At 37.7% G+C, this 20487-nt stretch overlaps 1 protein-coding gene across 1 annotated transcript; it reads right to left on the minus strand.

The window, feature by feature from the left end:
- Positions 1-3014: 3014 nt before the first annotated feature.
- On the minus strand, positions 3015-13506 carry LOC140236764 (receptor-type tyrosine-protein phosphatase alpha-like). The gene is made up of 12 exons (XM_072316694.1): positions 13444-13506; positions 11881-12006; positions 10794-10942; positions 9893-10028; positions 8655-8810; positions 7839-7938; positions 7176-7240; positions 6437-6556; positions 5374-5508; positions 4512-4678; positions 3576-3711; positions 3015-3248 (listed from the first exon to the last, which is right to left on the minus strand). The coding sequence occupies exons 1-12, from the start codon at positions 13504-13506 to the stop codon at positions 3015-3017; spliced, it is 1587 nt and encodes a 528-aa protein (XP_072172795.1).
- Positions 13507-20487: the final 6981 nt, after the last annotated feature.

Here is a 20487-nt window from a genome sequence, read left to right on the forward strand (position 1 = left end):
CGTCATTTTGAAAATTTACTTTTTTTATTTTATTAAGAAATTTGATATCTTTTCATCATTTTTCCAGCATCGCCAACCCATGAAATGACATGCAAAACTCATCAGCTTTCAGAATATGTAAAAAAAAATGGGGGGTCACCGTCCATCCTGACGAGTAAAATCGGATTCAAAATTGGCGGTTTTTTTTGCATTGTTGCACTGTATATCACCATTGACGCGCGCGCGGAATTTCAACTTTGACGGGCCCGTGTGACGTCATATTGAGTCGGATTGACTTGAAACTTGGTAGAAATATTCCTTGACATTATAGGCATCCGATAAATGTGAAAAAATGGGAAATTTCTATTGCATAAGAGCTGTGCGTGCGTATATGTGCGCGCGCGTACGCGTCCGTCCAATTTTTTCAATTTTTTAAAAAATGCGCCGATTGGTCTGAAACGTGTGCAAAAAAAAATTTGAGCTCGATTTGAGCATACAAATATTTCAACGCGCGCGTACGCGCACGTTTTAAGAGAAAATATGAATTTTGATTATATGAGTAGAATGCGCTTGACTTGAACTATATGTGACGTAAATTTCATTGAAAAATTCCATTCCATTAATGAGATAGGAGTGAAAATGTGTTTTCATATAATGACGTCATAGTGACGTCACGGTCGACTGATCACTATGATTTTATAAAATTTGTCGTCTTTGGGACATGATACATATATGGTATGAGTTTGAAGTTGATACTCTGAGTACTTTCTGAGTACGTAGATACACAACTTTTGTCCAGAAATAAAGAAGAAGAAGAACCAACAAAGAATCCGTACAGATACAGAAGGTGATCCGAGAGGATACTCGGATCACCTAATAACAATAATTCTGATAATAATGACAATGTCTTCTTTATCCAGGGTTGCCTCTTCAGTGTTGTCCCTGCTCTATCAGAGAACCCTGCCATTATCATTACTCTAGCGTTGACAGGTACCCATTTATACACCTGGAACTTAAACCTGTTCATTTACCTGAGTTCATGGGTAAATATCAGTCAGGTATATGCAAAATTTGCTCCAAATCCAGCATGTCCGAATAAATGTTCCAAACACACTGAAGAAGAACTTAGAATTTGTTTATAGGAAGGAAGTGATTTAGCGCGCTTGTAACTGTTTGAGTGCCCACTATACTAAAGTATGCGCCCACATACATTAGTAAAATATGAATAATGCACATGTGAGAGTGCATTAGTGGATATGCAGCGCACTCAAGGGTATTCACAGTAGTGTAACATGCACTCCGCCACGCCTCGTGCATGTTGCACAAAATTGTGAATACCAGAGTGACCTGCATCTCCACTAACATCAGGAACTGAAACCTGTGCATTATTTGTTTTATAAAATGGTCTTATGAACTATTTTTTGTCAATTTAGGCATACCTTCATGAGTAAACATCAGTCAGATCCAACACGTAGAACTTTCTCAGATGTCAAGATGTCTGAAGAAATGTTCTAACCACACAGAATACAAATTAAAAACTTATTTTCAGTAAATTTCTGGGGGTGTTTCATCAATTTAGTCAGCGCTGACAAGTTGTCGGTCTCTGACAATTTCAGCAAAATTCTTGGTTCTGATTGGCTGAGAGGCTCTGGTCACTGACTGTTACTATGCTTATTGTCAGAGACTGACAACTTGTCAGCGCTGACTAACTTGATGAAACACCCCCCTCCCCCCCCCCCCCGATTGAGCTCGCCTGCAACTGATTGGGTGCGCACTGCAAGTATACAATTGTGACGTCACTGATCGCAATTACGGCAAGCCACAGTCACGCGCGTTAACCTTGATAAGGAGACGAAATACGTATGTCTGTAATCGGTATGAAATTTCTATCATATTTGTGGAGTGGCCAACACTCTTACCCAGGATACAGTAATCCTTTGCCTTGAAGACGATATGTACCCCCTCCCCCCCCCCCCCCCCCAATGTATGGTTAACATAATGATACACCCTGTTTTTCAAGTAAACATTGCGGGTTATATTTACAGTACTGAGTACACAGTTTCTGGCATTCTTTATCGCAACATAAAGTTCAGAGTGTAAAGGTGAAGTTTGAAGAGGCCCAGTCTCTAGAGCTATAATTTTGCCCTAAGGAGCGCCACCAAAGAAACAGAATAATTATACAGCTATGATATCATGTTCATTTGTTCATTTGTTCATTCATTTTAAATCTGTGAAGATGGCTGGATAGCCCATATTCAGCTATGTTAAGCTGGTCTTCCATGGGGTCCAGTTGGATGTGAGACCACTTCACCGGATTAAACACCCTGCTCTTTTCGATGAATGAATGAAGCGGGTTCTTTTACGTGCATGAGTTGTTACTCTCTCATACACGGGACCTCCATTTTATGTCCTATCCGAGGGACAGAGTGTTTGTGCCTCTTGCTAGAGGGGACGGTATGCCTACACACAACATTGCTCAGTCCAGACTCGGGTTCGAACCCGGGCCGCGTGATCGTGAGGCAGACGCGCTACCGACTGAGCCAACTCACCGCCCATGAGATACAAGTTTTTGCATAATCAAATGGACCTCCTCAACAAAAATACGTGGACGTTGTCAACATTGTGTGAACATCTTACATACACATTTTACTTACTAATATGTGCATTACTTGTTCTCAATCAGGGGGAAAGAAAAATAAAGAGAGCTAGTTATACATTTTATATATATTTTTAACGAATCATAATAGACATGTAGTTATCCCTTGCTGGTGTGTATGATTTCAATGACACGCATTTCAAATTCCACGTATTTCTTTGTACATTTTGTTGAAAAAAAAAAGTGAAAAAAAAGTTTAAATCATTAAAGTCAGGAAGAATACAGATAAGCTACTATCATTATTACATTAACATAGGCATGTATAACTGCTGAATCACTCTTTGATCTGTAATAACACATACCACGAGTAGAATTATCGTAATCAAACACAGACGTCTGCACATGCCTCGCTCATTCATCTTGGAATTGATAATATTAGCTAGACTTCGGCGATTTCGACATTTTGATAAATAGTGTTCTGTGCCGGTGGAGGGGGATGCGCCTCTGGCCACTCCGACGACGAGGGCGCTGCCTCCGGTCCTCCACCACTGTAGCCAATGGCGACATTACCATAGAATGGTTCATCGCTGGTCGTCTCCGGAGAGCCGGACTGCTCGTAGTCGATTGCGCGCAGGTATTCCGCCACGACATCGTGGATGAAAGCATACTCTTCCTGCGGTATCAAAGACAACAATGCGCAATAGCTTAAAATCTTCTTGCTTTGTCTGCGCTCATCAGTCAACGAACAGTTGCGAAAGCCAGAATGCACGGGCAATGCAATGGCAACAAAGAAAAATGCGATACGTTTCTTCTTGGCGATTTTACACTGCAGGATTTTAAACTGCAAAGTTTAAACATTGCAAATTTTAGTGCAGCAATACACAATTATCTCATTTAGATTATTCATTTTTAATGCAAAAGGTGCGTGTGTGCATGTAAGTCTGACGTAATAATCGTCCTGTTTTTACAGTTCATGTGCAATACTGTATAATACACTCGCCTCGGTTTGAACGAAGTGGGTCCGATCAGCTCTAAGCATCTTTACTGTATGGAAGACGTCCACTGTTGTTCCCTCTGATATCTGGGCCAGGCACTCCATGGTAACGCAGAACACCCCCGTGCGACCAACACCACTCCTGTGTAACACAAATTAGATGGGATGTCGCAAGTCAACCCTCTGCGTGTCATATCAATCCACATTACCCGTCCACAAGTTTGCGTTAGCTATTTTTCATTTCATTTCATTCCATTTTACTTCATTTCCACAAATAATATACAATACAGATGACATTTGCATATAAAAAAGTACAATGTGTCTTTTGCATAATTATTTAAGTGAAATTAACGCAGATCATTTTTATAGTACGCGATCAATGGAACTTAAACGTGATGACATCATCATATTCATTTGATTGCATATTCATTTTTACTGTTAGAGAGCTGTTTGGCGAAAGTTAGCTAGACTTCACACAATTTCATAGCTTCTCTAATTTTAATGCGATTTTGATCAATATTCAATTTTCGCTGCTATGCTTATGTCATGAATATAATCATATTTTATTTATGTACGTAACATGTTATGGGCCCAAGGAAAAAATGGTGGCACTCAACGCGTCACATATATCATCAGTGATACCAAACAAATCACCACCAGACTTTGTCTGGGTAACAGCAACTAACATCTTTATTCTCGTCCTCAAGGGCCATGTCTTTCTCGAAAAACCCTCGAGGCTTTCTGCGTCACGTGGGCTGAACATGGCACACTAATTTACATAAATACATATTCATGACAGTTTAGAATTTTTTTTTTCTTTTCAGACCGACTTCGTCCTTTGCTGTCTCCTTCCTCCAGGTGACCCTCATCCCATCCCCCCACCACACACTCCTTACCCATCATTATATTCCGACTACACATTCTGCATAGATGAACACTCACAAGCAGTGCACCAGAAGGGGTAGGTTACCATCGACCTCGGATTGTCTTTTGGCATCTCCAATGAGCCTCAAAAGGGCGCCCTCTGCCGCTCTTCTCCCCGTGGTGGCCTGCGCGCGCATATCGGTGGGCCAACTGCGAAACTGGAGCTGTCGGACCACGTGGTTGAGCTGCGATGAAGAAAATGGATATATGAGTCTGTAGACCTACAGTCAGATTTACTATTAGTTGACATGGTTGGACTAACCTGAGGCTGGCGCGCACGTAGTCAGTTCTATTTCCTGAATGTGTCAGGTTCATAACCATATGCACGTGTCGTCATGTTTCAAGAGGAAGAATAATACATCAGCTTAGATAATTTATTAGTTCATTCTGCATGCCATCATGATACTGAATTCATTAAAGTATAAAATTGTGACAAAGAAGATGAACGGTAACAAATTTATTGGAGTATGAATGATTGTGAACGATTTATCAATAAATAACTCTTTTGGGTTGCGTGTTGTTGCTTTCTGTTTGTTTGTTTGTTTTGTTGTTTTTCCGAATAGGCCGTATTTCTACACCTAGGCATCTGTCTGTTTCAAAGTCAACACAAATTGCTAAAAGAGGACACCACTGTTTATTACACTATCATTTTATCAAGGCTTACGGAGGTGAGCTAAATGCATGTTTATGTCCATACAAATGAAATCGAATAGCTGTTAGGGATAGATCAATAGATAGATCAATAGATAGATGAATAGATAGATTGATTATTGATTGGTTGTTGATTGATATATTGATATGTAGATAAATAAATAAATCAAGAAATCAATAAAGTAGTGGAGAGAGAGAGAGTGATAAAAGACCTTTCTACAAAGGTTACCTCTGATGACGTCAACTGGACATTAATGGTTCTAACGACCATGTCATCATATTCCGTTTCATCCAGCGTCGAAACTGCGAAGGATCCGAAGAACGCCGTGTCTTGATCCTCGTCGGGCCAATACTTTGCACAGCTCTGGGAAAAAAAAAAATGTGGATTGCTTCAAAATAGGGCCACTTAGGCTACAGAATGAACATAAAGGATACACTACGACCATAGATTCTCAATCGTAAGGTCCCTTGTTTGAGTCTACGGGCAGAACTGCAGCGGTCGTGCATTTAAAGGGATTGTATAGTTTTGATTGAGATGGGGATACAGATTTGAACTTTTTGCGAGATAGTTAGAAATCACTTATGAAATATTACAGAGCATATACATTTCTAAGAGGAACTCAAAGTTTATTTTACGAGAATCAGTTTTAAAATGACTAAGATATCAAACACACAAAGTAAAACAACATCGTCCTAATACAAGGTGGGTCCCACCGTTTATTAGGACCTCTTTGTTTTTTGATATCTCAGCCATTCCAAAACCAATATACATTGAAAAAAAAAAGAGTTTAATTCCTCTTAAAACATTACTGTATTCTCTTCCATACTCATGAGAGGTTTCTCATTACCTCACACAAAAAAAAAACAGAGTTTGAAACCTAAAGCCCAATCTGAACCAAAACGATACCATCCCTTTAAATAGGAAAGACGCTTCAACATCACTACTTAGTCCTTTCTGTGGTGACTGGAAGCCGACGCCCCCATATCAGCTTTTCTTCTCATAACCATTATATTTCCAAGAACACAGAAGTCACCGAATATGTACGTGACTTGTCTCAGGCAGCAAACAATAATAGCTGTAAGAATCTGTTTATCTCAAAATCAGGCACAGCTACTACAGAACTATGTTTGTTTGTTTGTTTGTTTTTATTTTTCTGAATGAAAGGCGTATACATCCTGCTTGAATTATAGACAAAGGGTAATCAACATTCCTTTGAATCTATGTCACGCCCATGTCTCTAGGTATCCGTCGTTGATGACGTCACAACCTTGCAAACAAGAAGAAGACATACCTCGTCTATACCATTCAGCATGATGACGCACGTGGGCCTATAGGTGAGTATCATCGACAAGAAGGCGGTCACGGTGTTTGGGAGTGGCATTTGGGTAGTGATGAAACTGTAGTGGGCGCCCTATGTTTGAAGACACAGTACGTGATCAAAGTAAACACGATCCGGCAACACAGGAAACGATAATTATAACGCAGGACAAAACAAACAAACAAACAAACACGCACAGAGACAAATTGGCAAACGGTGAAAATGTATTCTGCGTAATATAAAGCGTAAGATGTATGTTACAAACTTCAGAAGATGCCATACCATTTTCAATGTCGTGCCCAGCGAAATTCCGAAAACGTTCGTTGCACGTTCAGCTTTTATAATCACACATAATATTCATCGATATGAGACCGGTGTAAACATTTTGATTAACTATACACTAAGGTTTAGATTTCGAAGCGTTCTGTGTTAAAGGGGGAATAATAAATACTGGAAATCTGCATTCCTGCTAATGTAAGACATCACACATATAGATGATGTAATGTAGGGCCTACTGTATTTTGAATCTGTGAATAGCTTTGAATAAAGGTGATGCAAAAATGGATAATAAAAGCTTTGAAATCCTCCATGGGAGAATAGTGCTACTACTGAAAAGGATGCAATTAGTAAGGCACCAAATCATTATCACAGAAATCGCCAACGGATGGAGTATAGGAAGCAGATTATGTGTCAAGCATCATCCAAAACAAACCTGAACGAAGCTGGCATTGATGTAGTCCTCATCTGGATCGTTGAGCATCACTCGGTTTCTCTGGACTAAAGACACACACGAAAAAGCGGGAAAATTATCAACCTGCTGGAGACAGAGTCCCGAGCACACTCGGGCAGGTGTCTACGGGAAGTGCGAGTTACATGAAAATCTGTTCGTCCTCAATAGCTCGGTTAGATGTAAACAAAAACAAAAACAAGAAATGAAGGGAAGAAGGGAAGTACAGGAACAAGAGCAGCCCACAAATCACAGACAATACCAACTGCATCAGCTTTATGTACAAAACAACTGTTCAAAGCCTGTATTATGTGGGTACTTTATCACGCTTTCTATACAATGAACTAATCAATATCGAAGACTATTTTAGGAAATTACTGAGATAGAGAAGGCAGGGTTAGAGACGAATTTGCACTCACGGTTTGTATAATCAATAGCTATGCTGTACGATAACATGAATTCTGTATTATCACTGCATAATCTATAAACAGATGAAGAATACAAGATAATTCTATTATGATCAGAATTCGAAATGTTTGGTTCCTCGATGATATTACTGTAAAAACAAGAATAAAGCTTGGTGGGATTATAACATATCAGATCTATAACACGCAGTTATTAGGGCAGCTTCGAGTTGCAGTCACGTACGTGGTAGAAGGTTGCCGTATCGATTCTTTGACTGGTTTTCCGCCATTTTTCCCGATCGAACATCAGTCTCCGGCGGCTCCGGGCACAGGATCTGTAGATTCTGTAAAGCGCATGAGATCAGAAGGAGAACCACAGGAGTTGGTTCACTCATCTTCTTGGACTGATTTCGTTTTTCATTTTATACTTTATAGGTTTATGTTTACTTTGTTTCTGGGTTGTTTCTTTAAAGGTGATGACTAGTAACTGATCAGTGGGAATCAGTGGGAATGCTGGGGGATGATTGTTCCAATCATTGTAGGATTTATTTAAGAGTACATTATACACTATGTATATCTATTGTTGTGTGAAAATTATTTGCTTCAGATTGGTCTCGTATTCAAGTAATGTGCAGTTCAATGTTTCCAGGTTAGCATGCCCATACAGTGACGGGGCGATTAAACTGCGCATTACTTGAATATGAGACCATTCTGAAGCAAATAATTTTCACACAACAATAGATATATAATGTACTCTTAAATGAATCCCACAAGGATTGGAACAATAATGTTCCAGCATCCCCACTGATTCCCACTGATCAGTTACAGTACTAGCCATCCCCTTTAACTGACGGAGCCTTACGAAAAAAATTTATTTTGTCAGTCTGTCTATCCACATATCCAAATGTGTGTATGTATGTATAATTTTTATGTATGTATGTATGAATGCATGCAGGTACAGCTGTATATATGAGCTGAGCATTGCTGAATGGGTCTTCAGGAGCCTTTCCAGTATGACACGTTTTACATGAGTGATTATTGATATACTGTAATCACTCACCTCAAACTGCCCAGCGAGGAGCGAACGATTGGTGGCGCCTTCTGCGGGATTCTCCTGGAGTTCCCGGATTCGTTCGACGAACTGAGAGAGAGGAATCTCGGTGTCTTCCCAGAGGAGATCTTCCAGGACCGCCTCATACAGGAATGCATATTGCTCCTACAAGACAAGACGATACAATTGTAATGTGTTTTCAGCATTGTTTTACTTGAAGGTTGGATGTCGTGTGCATAAGTGTACGAAATATAACATCCAATGACGTTGCTTCTTCATTATCAGATTTCCACTTATTATCGTTTGTTGTCAAATATCATACAGCCGCGAAGAAAGTCAGGGAAAGGCCGAAAGCTTGACAAAATTAAGTGCCGTGGAAGCAACGTCATTGGATTTTAACTATATATAGGCCCATCTATTATAACGATTATGAGTTTATATGTGACCCTGCATCACAAAACCAACAAAAAGTCGCCAGACATGGATTTTTAGTTAAGGGCAGATTCTGAAAGAGCAGACTCTAAGCTTTAAAATGATATAACTCAATTCAAATGGACTTCCCTAACCTATCTAAATACTGGAAAGACAGCACACACTCTAGAAAAGTGTGAACTGAGCAAAGAGGCTCTGAAGTACAAGCGCTTAATCTTTACCAAGCCGCGCTAGCTGTGTGATGAGAGGGATAAAACATAGGATGTAAACAACCGGAGCAACAACAATGAAGGGTTTATCAGATTAAGCTTGAAAGCATGCTCTATTAACATATTCTGTCCATAATTAATCTATTTAATCTAATTAATTAAATCTTATTAATTTATGATCCCAAACTTAAGAATAACGTAACATAGAAGAAGGATTTAGCTCTTTAAGAAAATATGAAAAACTCAAGATTGACTCGGGTTTTTTAAGTCCTCATGTAAAATCAAGGGGTGTGACTTTTTTTTTTTTTTCGTTTTGTGATGCACGGTCACATACTAAGTAATCAATGTACATTTCAACAGTCGTATACTGTCTGTATGTATTGTGTACGTATGTACGTATAAAGCGAACAGGTAGATGGATACATTGTACATGCATAATCTTAATAATGCAACATGTACATGCAGGTTTGTATCCGCACTACTGTCGTTGATGTCTAGAAACGTAATGCACACACACACAGACTAGTTTACACTAAAAACCATTAGAGGCAAACAACAACAAACAAACAAACATTAAAAAAAAAAAAAAAAACATATCCAACGAACCGGTGTCTGAACCATGTGAGGGCGTTTTTCTCTCATCGAAGCCACGAAGTTGAAGACTTCCACCATCCCAGTCTGTTTGGCGCGAGACACGATGCTATCGATACCGATCACCACTCCAGTTCGTCCGACTCCAGCACTGCATGGGATACGATCATAATGCATGGTCGAAACATGGTAATTTGGGGCTTGTTTCGTTTCCCTTTATGCGACATATTATCCATGTGTGGAACAATCATTTTGTATGATGTTCTCCGTAGTCTATGGTATTTCATGTTGCTATAACATCTGGAGCAATCCCCCTAGTCAAGGTCTGCTAATGAAGAATGTCCTCGTATTTTCTAATTATTCTCTCAAAACTTTATTCGAAGTCTTTGCTCTGTTAGAGCACATTCAATATAACATGATTTTTATGTTTTTACTTTATGCACTTTTCCTGCGACAATGGTCCATACAATGTATATTAATGCATAGTATAATATCATTCATTTCAATATTATTATGGGAGGATTTTTTTAAATGTATTTTGTTTTGAAAATTGAATGCAGAGATAAAAGTGAACTCATAAATTGTCACTTTTCCGCGTCTCTTTTCTTGCGTTGGTTGGTAATGACATCTTTTTCCCCGCCATGACACAGCGCATATACGCACACATCCCACAAACATCTACACAAACAGGACATAGACACGCACGCCGCACACAATTGCCTGGATTTCTTTATCCAATCCTTAATCATACCACACAAAATAACACAAACTTACGCATACACACACAGTACTACGCGCGCGCGCGAGCACACACACACACACACACACATATCCACAGATAACATTTTTTTTTTCTGTCCATGCTGTCCGTGACTATTAAAGAGCAGTAAGGTGAGATGCAACCCATTGGCCTGACCTGCAGTGGATGAGGAGGGGAGACGAGCTGGACCCATGATGACCTTGAACTTCCTTGATGAAGCGCAGAAGTTGAGACTTGTGCTTAGGAACATCCTTGTCCGGCCAGCTGGTGAAGTGGAACTGGGTAAGCGTTCTAGTTTCATTCCCCTTAAAGTGAATTTAAATGTTATCAGTGTCATTAATAATGACGAAGAAATCTGAAACAATTGAACATAAAGTTGTTGAGTTTATTAGTTCACTATTTTTTTCAATTTCTATTTAGATTTCATTTCATTGATGCAACCTTTCCCAGAATACAATATGAGAAAGAAAATACAAGGATAAATTTGTATATCTGCAATAAGGATTTCTGAGAAGAGTTCAAGTTCAAGTCAAGTTTGTACAACATTTATTTTCCATCTTTTTTTTCCATGTAGGAAATCACATGCATGAAATTATTGTACAGGAAGGCAGAACCTCAAAAAAGCAAAGCTTGTGGTGAGCTGCCTTACAAAATACATTACATCACAAACTCAAAAAGTTGACTATTACAAATCTATATAAAACCTTGTTTCATGAGTTTAAAAAAAAGTCTGGAGAAGAGAATAATGTAAATAGTTCACACTTTCTATACTGCCTTGCTTCGAAATCAATCAAGTTAAAGTTTATTCACTATTGCTAGGCAGACGACTCAATTAAATTTTTCAAGGTGATATATAGATAGTAATCATGGTTGGTACTAAATTCTATAATTGCAACCTTTTCACGAATGGCAATTTTCACAAATTTTCTTGTATATCGTAGGCCTAATATATATATAATTCTATATACATATACAGTGTATTGTTATGGATACATATGCATTGTATTATCATTTCTGGGCACTCTATTGTTCCGCGGAGGAATATGTAAATAAAGAGTTTGACAAGATGACCGAGATCGACCAAACACCTTGTTTGAATGTCTGGGTGTTTTTGGTGGTTATGATGGTTCGTTAGGCCAAGTTAACCTCTGTAACAGTATATAATTTTATGTATGGATAAAGATATTCTGCGTTTTTAAGGATAGGTATGAGAATGCTTTGGATTGGCGTGGAGTAATGCTACCTTTATGACGATCAATGAGCGTTTGGTCCAATAGGGGAATGTGTCCTCTGACGTCATACTTAGTCTTATGTCCCCATAGACAGGACTGTCTTTAGTGTCACGGGGCCAGTATCGGATGCACTTCACCTGAATAACCGAAAAAAAAAAAGACGAAAGTAAAGCTTGAAATTAAAGAGAAAGGATGTGAGGTTCTGATAACCAGATGAACAGCATTTTGATAAACGTTGAACTTCCTTTGTTTAAAGTTTTGTTTCTTTGATATTTTACTTCTTTATACCTATCGTATCGTGCTAATTTCATTCAATATTGCATTACTCACTACATGTCATATCGAATAAGATTGTGCATACTTACTAGTCGAATAGCACAATATTAAAGCTGGATAACACTTGAAAGCATCTATAGAATTACTTCGAGTCTTAAGTCATATGATACATTATTAAAGCTTAGAAAAAGAGTAATAGGATTTTATATATGAAGAGTTTGTTTGCAAAAACCGATAAGTCCATATTTGCCAAATGGAGATATTTGCGATTAAAGGTCAAGAAAAATAAAGAGAATAATAAGACATTTTTTGCTTCTTTTGACCATAACTTCAAAAATATACCATTATATGTAGTGACCAATATGTCATTTAAAAGGTATTATTTTGTATTATGACAGAGATCGTACTAAAATCTTCAAAAATGGACTTATCGGTTTTTGCAAACAAGCCCTTCATATGTAAGTGATCATGGTACGAACACAAACACAAATATCTTATCCGTTCATGGATTTGAAATTTGTGCGCATGTGATGTGCATGCGCTGGCCGTAGTTTTCAGTGTATGTAGCTCTCCCAAGGTCCTTTCGACCGAGTCACATTCAGTCATCAATTCGAACAGAAAGGGACTATTGGCAGAACCAAACGTTGCCCGAAGCCTGTTTTCAATACTTCAACTTAATTGGCAAGTCTTCAAATTGAAGAAATTTTTAGATTTTAAGTTGATGTTTACCCGCGATACTAAATCTGTCATGATCCTGAATGCTACAATGCGAAGCCCCATTACGCTATGCGTATGGGGCTGCTGGTCGCTATGTGTATGGGGCTGCTGGTCGCAGTTAATTGCATGATTACTATTAAGACATGAGAGCACTTCGGGGCGAGTAAGTCTCACAGTGTTAGTTATATGAAAGGTACTTTAACCTGAAACACAAACTAAGACAAGGAAATTCAGGGAAACTTTCGAGGTACCAAAACTTTATATTATCTTTAATATCGTCATTCATTTTCAGTGTACAGCATTATGTGTTGTTGTTGTTGTTGTTTCCCGCCATATTGAACAATATAATTTACCTGTAACAAGGAAATACCCCCCCCCCAAAAAAAAAAAAAAAAAAAAAAGTTACCTGATCTGGCTATAATCGACTTTTGCTTAAACACTTTTACGAGAATTATTTTTCTGTCAATGAAGATTCTCTTGAAAGAATATGTCTCAAAAGCCTCAAACAAGCCGGAAGGATGGAAGCATAGTTCACCATAACGTGTACATTATGGATTTTATGTCTCTTGTAAAAACATCACCTTGTCTCCTTCTTTCAGCCGTGTTACCATGGCGATGGTTTGTACATTCTCCTGCCAAATCATCCTCCAGAAGTCAGTGACGGAGACTTTATTAGGTCCTTTGTGTCGGAGAAATCAAAGCGTGGAAAGCACATTTTATGAGGAGCAACATACATACCTGAATAATATTCATTAATACACTTTCTACTAGTTGCCTACTACAGCGTTACTCTAATGTAATAGTACAATGCAGCTCTTACTTCGGTTTATTTTTGTTCGCATAGTATTGGTGTTCAGAAACATCTAAGCCTCATATTTTACGCATTGCCTATGGGAACCCTGTGTGTTCTATGCAAAGTCTATGGGTATCTAATAATCTTGAAGGGAAGTGTTAAATAATCGCAAATATGCTCAACTCTACATTATGCCACGTTTAGCAAAGGAACAGAAGTATAATTCTAGTTCATATCTTTTTATTTCCATTTTTTGTAAAAACAAGTAATGAATACAAAACTTGATATTCTCAATAATTTATGCTGTTATTCAGTTTATTTTGTTCGCTTGTTTGTGTTTCGTTCTCCAAGGTGAGAGTTTGTTGCTCAATAACTTACCTTGTGATGCAATATAGGCCTTTTCTCTCTCGAAGCTCTGAAAATTTGATTGAAAAAGGTCAATGACCTTATTGCGTCGACTAATCAGATTCACGAAATACTTTTAATAACATCTACGACGAATAGGTAGGTAATTGAATAAAAGAGTTATTTTTTTTTTTTAATGAGAACACAGCTTTTTCAAGAAGCTTAAATTATGTATGGGCACTGATTAAAAAAAATGGTTTTGCAATAATTTGCATGCTTTCGTCATGGAAACAAAAAAAAAAACCTTCAAAGGCGAAGGTTTTCAAGTTTAGCCTTTAAATTCTAATTAATTGTGACTAATTTATTCAGCTAACTCTTGAATAACTATTCGAACCTTCTTTTATTTCCTTCTAGGAACGTGGTATAGCCATTATCATCCTGCGTCTGTGAACAATTAAGTGTATCTAACCATTTGTGTGGCGATTGGCACAGGAAACCCCATAGCAGTGTGCACATGATGACTGTCAAAAGTCTGTGTCACAGAAAGTGGTAGGTATATAACACCGCTCTGAGTGGCAAGCCAACATGAGTGAGAGAGAGAGAAAAAAAACACATACCGATATGAATGACGCATTGAAGTAGTCTGATCCCTTGTCGCCATTTTGTACAGCGAGCTTCACTCTGGTCGAGTCATCTGAAACAAATCAATTGGCATCAAAAAATGAATTCAGTTTTGTTCGCTTCTTCCTTGAGGCCTTCATCATCGTAACATTCTATCACCACTATCACATCGAGACCGACCCCAACTGTTTTTTTTTTTTTTTCTGCTCGCCATTTTTTTTTTTTTTTTTTTTGCTGTGATGTTATTTAAGCTCAAGATGGTGGATTGCCGTACATTTCTATTATCTAAAACTTAACGTTTAATGTTGTAACATATATTAATCACAACGGGAAACAATGGATATGCTAGAATATCTTTATCAACATTTGGGTCAGTAATAAGGTCATGTAAAAATTATGAAATGTTTTGAAATTCAAATCCACGTTCTTGGAGTGTTAAAAAGATAGCATAAATTATGTATTTGATATATTAAATTTGCCGTATTTTATGAATTCAAAAAGAATATAACTAAATGTTATATCACCCTACGGCTATATTTCTTAGATTAAATATCCATTAGTTATTAGTAATTAAAAAAAAAAGAGATTCCAAAGAAGATGAAGGTGATCGACTACCATCACATGAATATTTGCCCTACAGGGATTTAGACCATTCAAAAGAGCTGATTTCTGGCTGTTTTGTGAGGCAAAGAATGTACCAGTCATATGGAGACACAGCATGTACGGTCGTAAGCAAAACACCACGTCAAAAAAAAAAAATGAGAAAGATACATACTTATAAATATGTCTTTATATATGCAGATATCTATGAATGCTGTGTAAAGAAAAAAAAATCCACGAACTTTTAAATTTGAATGAACCTTATCACGTCTAATCTATTATGTAGTACAGAGTATGATCTGAAAATTCTATGTTCCACTTTTCTCATGATCTGATCGTAAACTGTTACAAAAATGAACCAACATGCTGACTTACAGGGCAAGACGTTCTTGTAACGATTTTTACTGAAGTTAACCTCCTCCCTTGCGCTTGTCTGTGGATAAATGTCCTCCTTGGGAAGATCCTGAAATAGATTTGAACACCAGCGAAAGTTGGTATCGGACGAAAAGTGTTTACATCCAAGAGGGGCCTTGGTTAATGGCTGCTTTATTTTACTTACGACACATTCACAGATGAAAAGATAAAACAAGGATATATATCTTTTCTTTGCCTTAGCAGAAGTAGATTATTACATAATATAAACATGTTTTATATGCAAAGGTACAAAATTATATCATTTATCAAAATTGCGTTATCACAATGACATCATTATAGGCATAACAAAGATTTGAAAAGAAGTCGCAAAACATCTTAATCATCATTAACACAAGATTTCTAACCCTCTCCTCCCTTTTCAAAAAAAAAAATGTTGTTTTATTCATTTATCTATCTATTTGGCTGAATTTCCATTCTTTTGAAAATTCCTTTTTGGTAGATTAGTTTCGAAGCAATTTTTTTTTTGTCTGCTCCTGCAATATTCCGATTAACAATCAATTTGTACACCTATAGAGGATTAGTAAAAGTCATTACATTCTTAATCTTTATTTGAGCAAGTGTTGGATGCTAAAAGTCAACTGATTTTTTTTTTTTTTTTTTGGGGGGGGAGGAGTGAGGTAAATATTATATCTCAATATTTCTTTTGGATATATAAAAAGGGACTCATCTAATATACACTCGATAAGTGCGTGACTTATCCTCAAAGAAAATGTGTGTGATATACGAGTAATATACATACAAACTTGTATGTATACAATGGTGTATATAACGTGTGTGTGTGTGTGCATGTGTGCATGTGTGTGCAAATCAATATTATCGCTATCATTATCATCCTACTTAGATTCGGTAAATGTGGAACTTTGCCTGAAACACATTGCACTCACAAAGAACTCATCTTTGAAGAAACCCGTGTGTCGGTTAGTCTGCACGAAATTTATGAACTCGGCCGTCGGCATTGGCGCCCTGTGCGGCGCCGATCTTGCCGAGGTTGGTGATCGTAAAGTTTCGGAAGCCGACCTCTGGATGTCGGCTAACGGTGACGTCCGAACGTCCGATCGTTTACACGTGTCAGTTGAAGTTGCATGGGAAGGAGGAATACAGCAATACCCCGCAAGTTCTATGATTTTCTATGATCTTCTATCAAAATTTTCAATTAACGAATTATTTGTTTGGAACAAGATTTAAATAGGCCTGTAATTGGGTTGTAATGATGCATTCCTAGATCTCAGCGACAGACAATAATGACACGAATATTCATCGCACACAGACAGGATACTATCTCTAACGGAAAAAAGTACAGTTGTATCGATCTCCACTAAAACACGAAATATTCCTCTCAGCCATTGATGTATCATGCTCCTATGAAGGCAGGCATTCACAGCCATATCTGTGGGCTCGTTACTGGTACAAACTCTAATCCGAAAGATAAAAAGGAAGTAATCATTGTAGTTATGCTTTCCCTTGAATTTTAGGGGGGTTTTGTATTTTCTTGACAAATCATTTCATTTCATTTATTTCATTACCGGGAAAAGTATACAATAGTACAATTATGACATTTACATATAAACAAGAAAGCGTACAAGTGACTTCTGCATATTCAAGCGAAATTAATGCAGATCGTTTGTTACATTAAAACAAAACAATCTTTTCGTTAAAGAAATGCATGGGCAAACTGTAACTGAATCGTAACAAGGAAAAGATATCGGAAATAGAGGGAACTATATACTAAAAAGCCTAGCTTGTAGAATTTCATGAATTTCTGCTCGTTTTACTTATGTTCCCCTTGCATTCCTCTCTCTCTCTCTCTTGATTTTTCTCTCTCTCTCCTTCTCTTTCTGTTCCGTTTTGTTTCACAATGCATAATAGTCCAATCGACGCATAGATTACACATAATATTGAGGTCTCTTTCTTTCGACTTGGTGATGCAACAAAAGTGAGAGATTTTAACCGAATATCCTTTTACTTACCTGTAGGATCATCTTCCTTTGATGACGCCCTGTCCTTAAGACCCAAGAGGGCGTCGTGTTTATGATTAGCATGATGTCTACACAAGAAAAAAAAAATATTTGTAGGGAATACATACATTTCAAATAAATTCACCTCTTTTTTAAATCAAATTATGCACAATGGAGAGAAGTATTTCATCCTATGCCCACACTTAACAGCATCTAATTGCGTTATCTCATATAAATAATTGTATATAGTATGTACAATTATTTATATGATTTGATAATGATATTATCATTATCAAATTGTTCTCGTCTTTCAATTCGTTTCCACGTGAATCATCACGTCCCAATTCTTCACTCCTTTATTCACACAATACTATGTCATACTGATTGAGTTCCTCACACTTTAACGTCAGACGATATACAACAATCGTTTGGAGGTTAGAAATCAACTACACTGTATATCGTATCGCTATGCATCATCTAATTTTTGAATAGTCGTTGATTTTTAAAGGTCGGAGATTTCTAGTAAAGTAGATTGTTATGCGACTATAGTACAAACGATAGCGAATGAACCGTCCATGCGTTTATATTTACAATCTTTCTCTGGGCAGGATAAATGAAAGTGCTCTGAAATCGTGGGGACGTTCTTATCTGTCATAAGAAGGTCTACCTTACAGTAGGCCTTAGGCGTGTTCTAAATTTCCAAAAAAAAAATTAAATAACTGATTATATAAGGTTCACGCAAGATTTAGCGTCTTTCGAAGGCCATGTCAAAATGATAACTTTACACAGTTAATGTACTTGAAGATTGCATAAAATTATAATTATAAATGATGACAACACGGAGCCAGCGTGAAAATTACTTATGTGTTCAAGAACATATTTACCTTTTGCGACGTCTCAAGATGACGACGATTACGATGACGATGACGAGAATAAAGACGGCTGCTCCGACTCCCCCTCCGATGCCAGCAGCGATGAGATCGTTGGTCATCAAAATACCAAGTGTTGTGGGATTGGACTGAGTTACAGCTATCAGAAAATATGGATCAATACATTAAATAATCTATAAGATTAATGACTCTTAGTATAAAGGTGTTAAAATTTGTAAGGACATGTAAAAATCCAACCGTGATTGAGATTGTATGAAGAGTGTAAGTATATAATTAATAATTCAAACAGAACATTTCGACTCTGTCTTGTTTTACAAATAAAAAAAAAAAATGAAAACGCTAGTGTCAAGGAAACTAAATTGAGAAATAGTAGACATGCGCGTTTCAAAACCAATACTAGTATTCCCCTGACAAAGATCTTCGCCTTTTGCCGATTCAAGGCAAATGATGCATTCTTGAGAAATCTGCTTGAACAAATTACAAAAAAATTGTCTTCACAAATTATGATCTACTTCAGCAGAACGTTTTGCTTGTTCATGTCTATAAGATCTATAAGATATTCATACACACAGACATACACCTAACTAGTATTAAAGTCAAGTATGTTTATGTTACTTTACCTGAATTTGTAGACAATGTATTCGTAGGCAGTGGATTCGTAGGTAGTGGGTTCGTGGAAACTTCGAGGGCTGATCCTGTTGGACCTTCCCCCTTAGTCCCCTCACGGACCGCGGCTAGGCTTAGATTGTAGTTGGTGGCTGGCTCCAAGCCGGTGACATTGAACTCCCTAGTCAGTGGGCTAAATAAGCCGCTGGTGGGTGTTGAGCCGTTGGCTGACGAAAGGGACAGCGCGGCAGGTTCCGAGGGGATCCATTCCTTTCTAATATCAGAAACATACAAGGAGTATCCGATCACTGGCCCGTCACCTGTGTCCGTCAGTTCGTTCCATTCGTTCCATCGCAGAACGATGTGATTGGGCCCAATGTCTGAGACGTTAACTGCAGATGTCAGCACAGGCAATTCTAGGCAGAACGAACAATCAACGGTAAAAGAGAATGGTACAAATAGGCCTGATAGTTGACATTTTTCACAAGTGTTTGCTAATCCAAGTCATGTAATCGTTACCAGAAAAACTAATACGCAGACGATACTCCAGAAGTCGCAATGTTGCGGCTAGTCGCGGGGTGCATGAATTTCAGGGGGATTATTCATCGCCTGAAGGGGACATCTAGAGTGACTTTGCGAAACTTCCACTGAAACTGAAGCTGATTTATAGCATGAGATGCATAAGGATGGAGGATATTCTTAAAAGTAAACTTTCCCCAAGCATGTCCAAAATTTCTGCACTAGATGGGGTGGAATCGCACAAACAATGCGATAAACGTTCATTCAGTTTTTTTTTTCTATTTTAGGAAAATTATTGAAATCTTATCTTCTTTGTTATTCAAAAACAGTGATATCGGTACGATATCGAATCACATGATGCTCTGAACTGATGATGTCTTCACTAAGCTTTCTGCCATTGAAACTGAATATACATGGCTGGAAAAATTCCTGCCTTGGAAAATAAAACCAATGAGACATTATCATGTACTTTTAAAGGGATGGTACAATATTGGAGGAGGCAAAGATTCGGCTTTTAACTTTTTGTGAGATACCAAGAAATCATTTATGAAATAGTACAGAACATATCATTCTAAGACGAATCCAACGTTTATTTGATGAAAAATCAGCTTTGGAATGGCTGAGACATTAAAAAAAAGTAAAATAAAGATATCATAATAAAACGATGTTCCTAGAGATTAAGATATCATGAACACAGTAAATAGTTACGCATTGTGAAAACGAATAGAAGAAACTGGCGTTTGCGCGTTTTCAAGTTTAAAGGAAAATGTTATTCTATTTCTATAAAAAAAAAAGCACCACTTACGATAAAATTGCCTTCCGAGGACTCGAGCATACAAGACCTGAGCTGATGTAAGCACA

The sequence above is a fragment of the Diadema setosum genome, chromosome 13 (genome assembly GCF_964275005.1).
Source record: "Diadema setosum chromosome 13, eeDiaSeto1, whole genome shotgun sequence".
NCBI classification, from domain to species: Eukaryota; Metazoa; Echinodermata; class Echinoidea; order Diadematoida; family Diadematidae; genus Diadema; species Diadema setosum.

Bases quoted from the DNA above. Each gene is read 5' to 3' on its own strand.
- LOC140236764 (XM_072316694.1), bottom strand. From the start codon at position 13,506: ATGATTTGGCAGGAGAATGTACAAACCATCGCCATGGTAACACGGCTG. The intron at 8,811-9,892 runs GTTCGTTGGATA...CTTGTCTTGTAG, and splicing joins CTCACATGGTTCAGACACCG to GAGCAATATGCATTCCTGTA. The intron at 4,679-5,373 runs GTAACCTTTGTA...TCTTCATCGCAG, and splicing joins TCCAGTTGACGTCATCAGAG to CTCAACCACGTGGTCCGACA.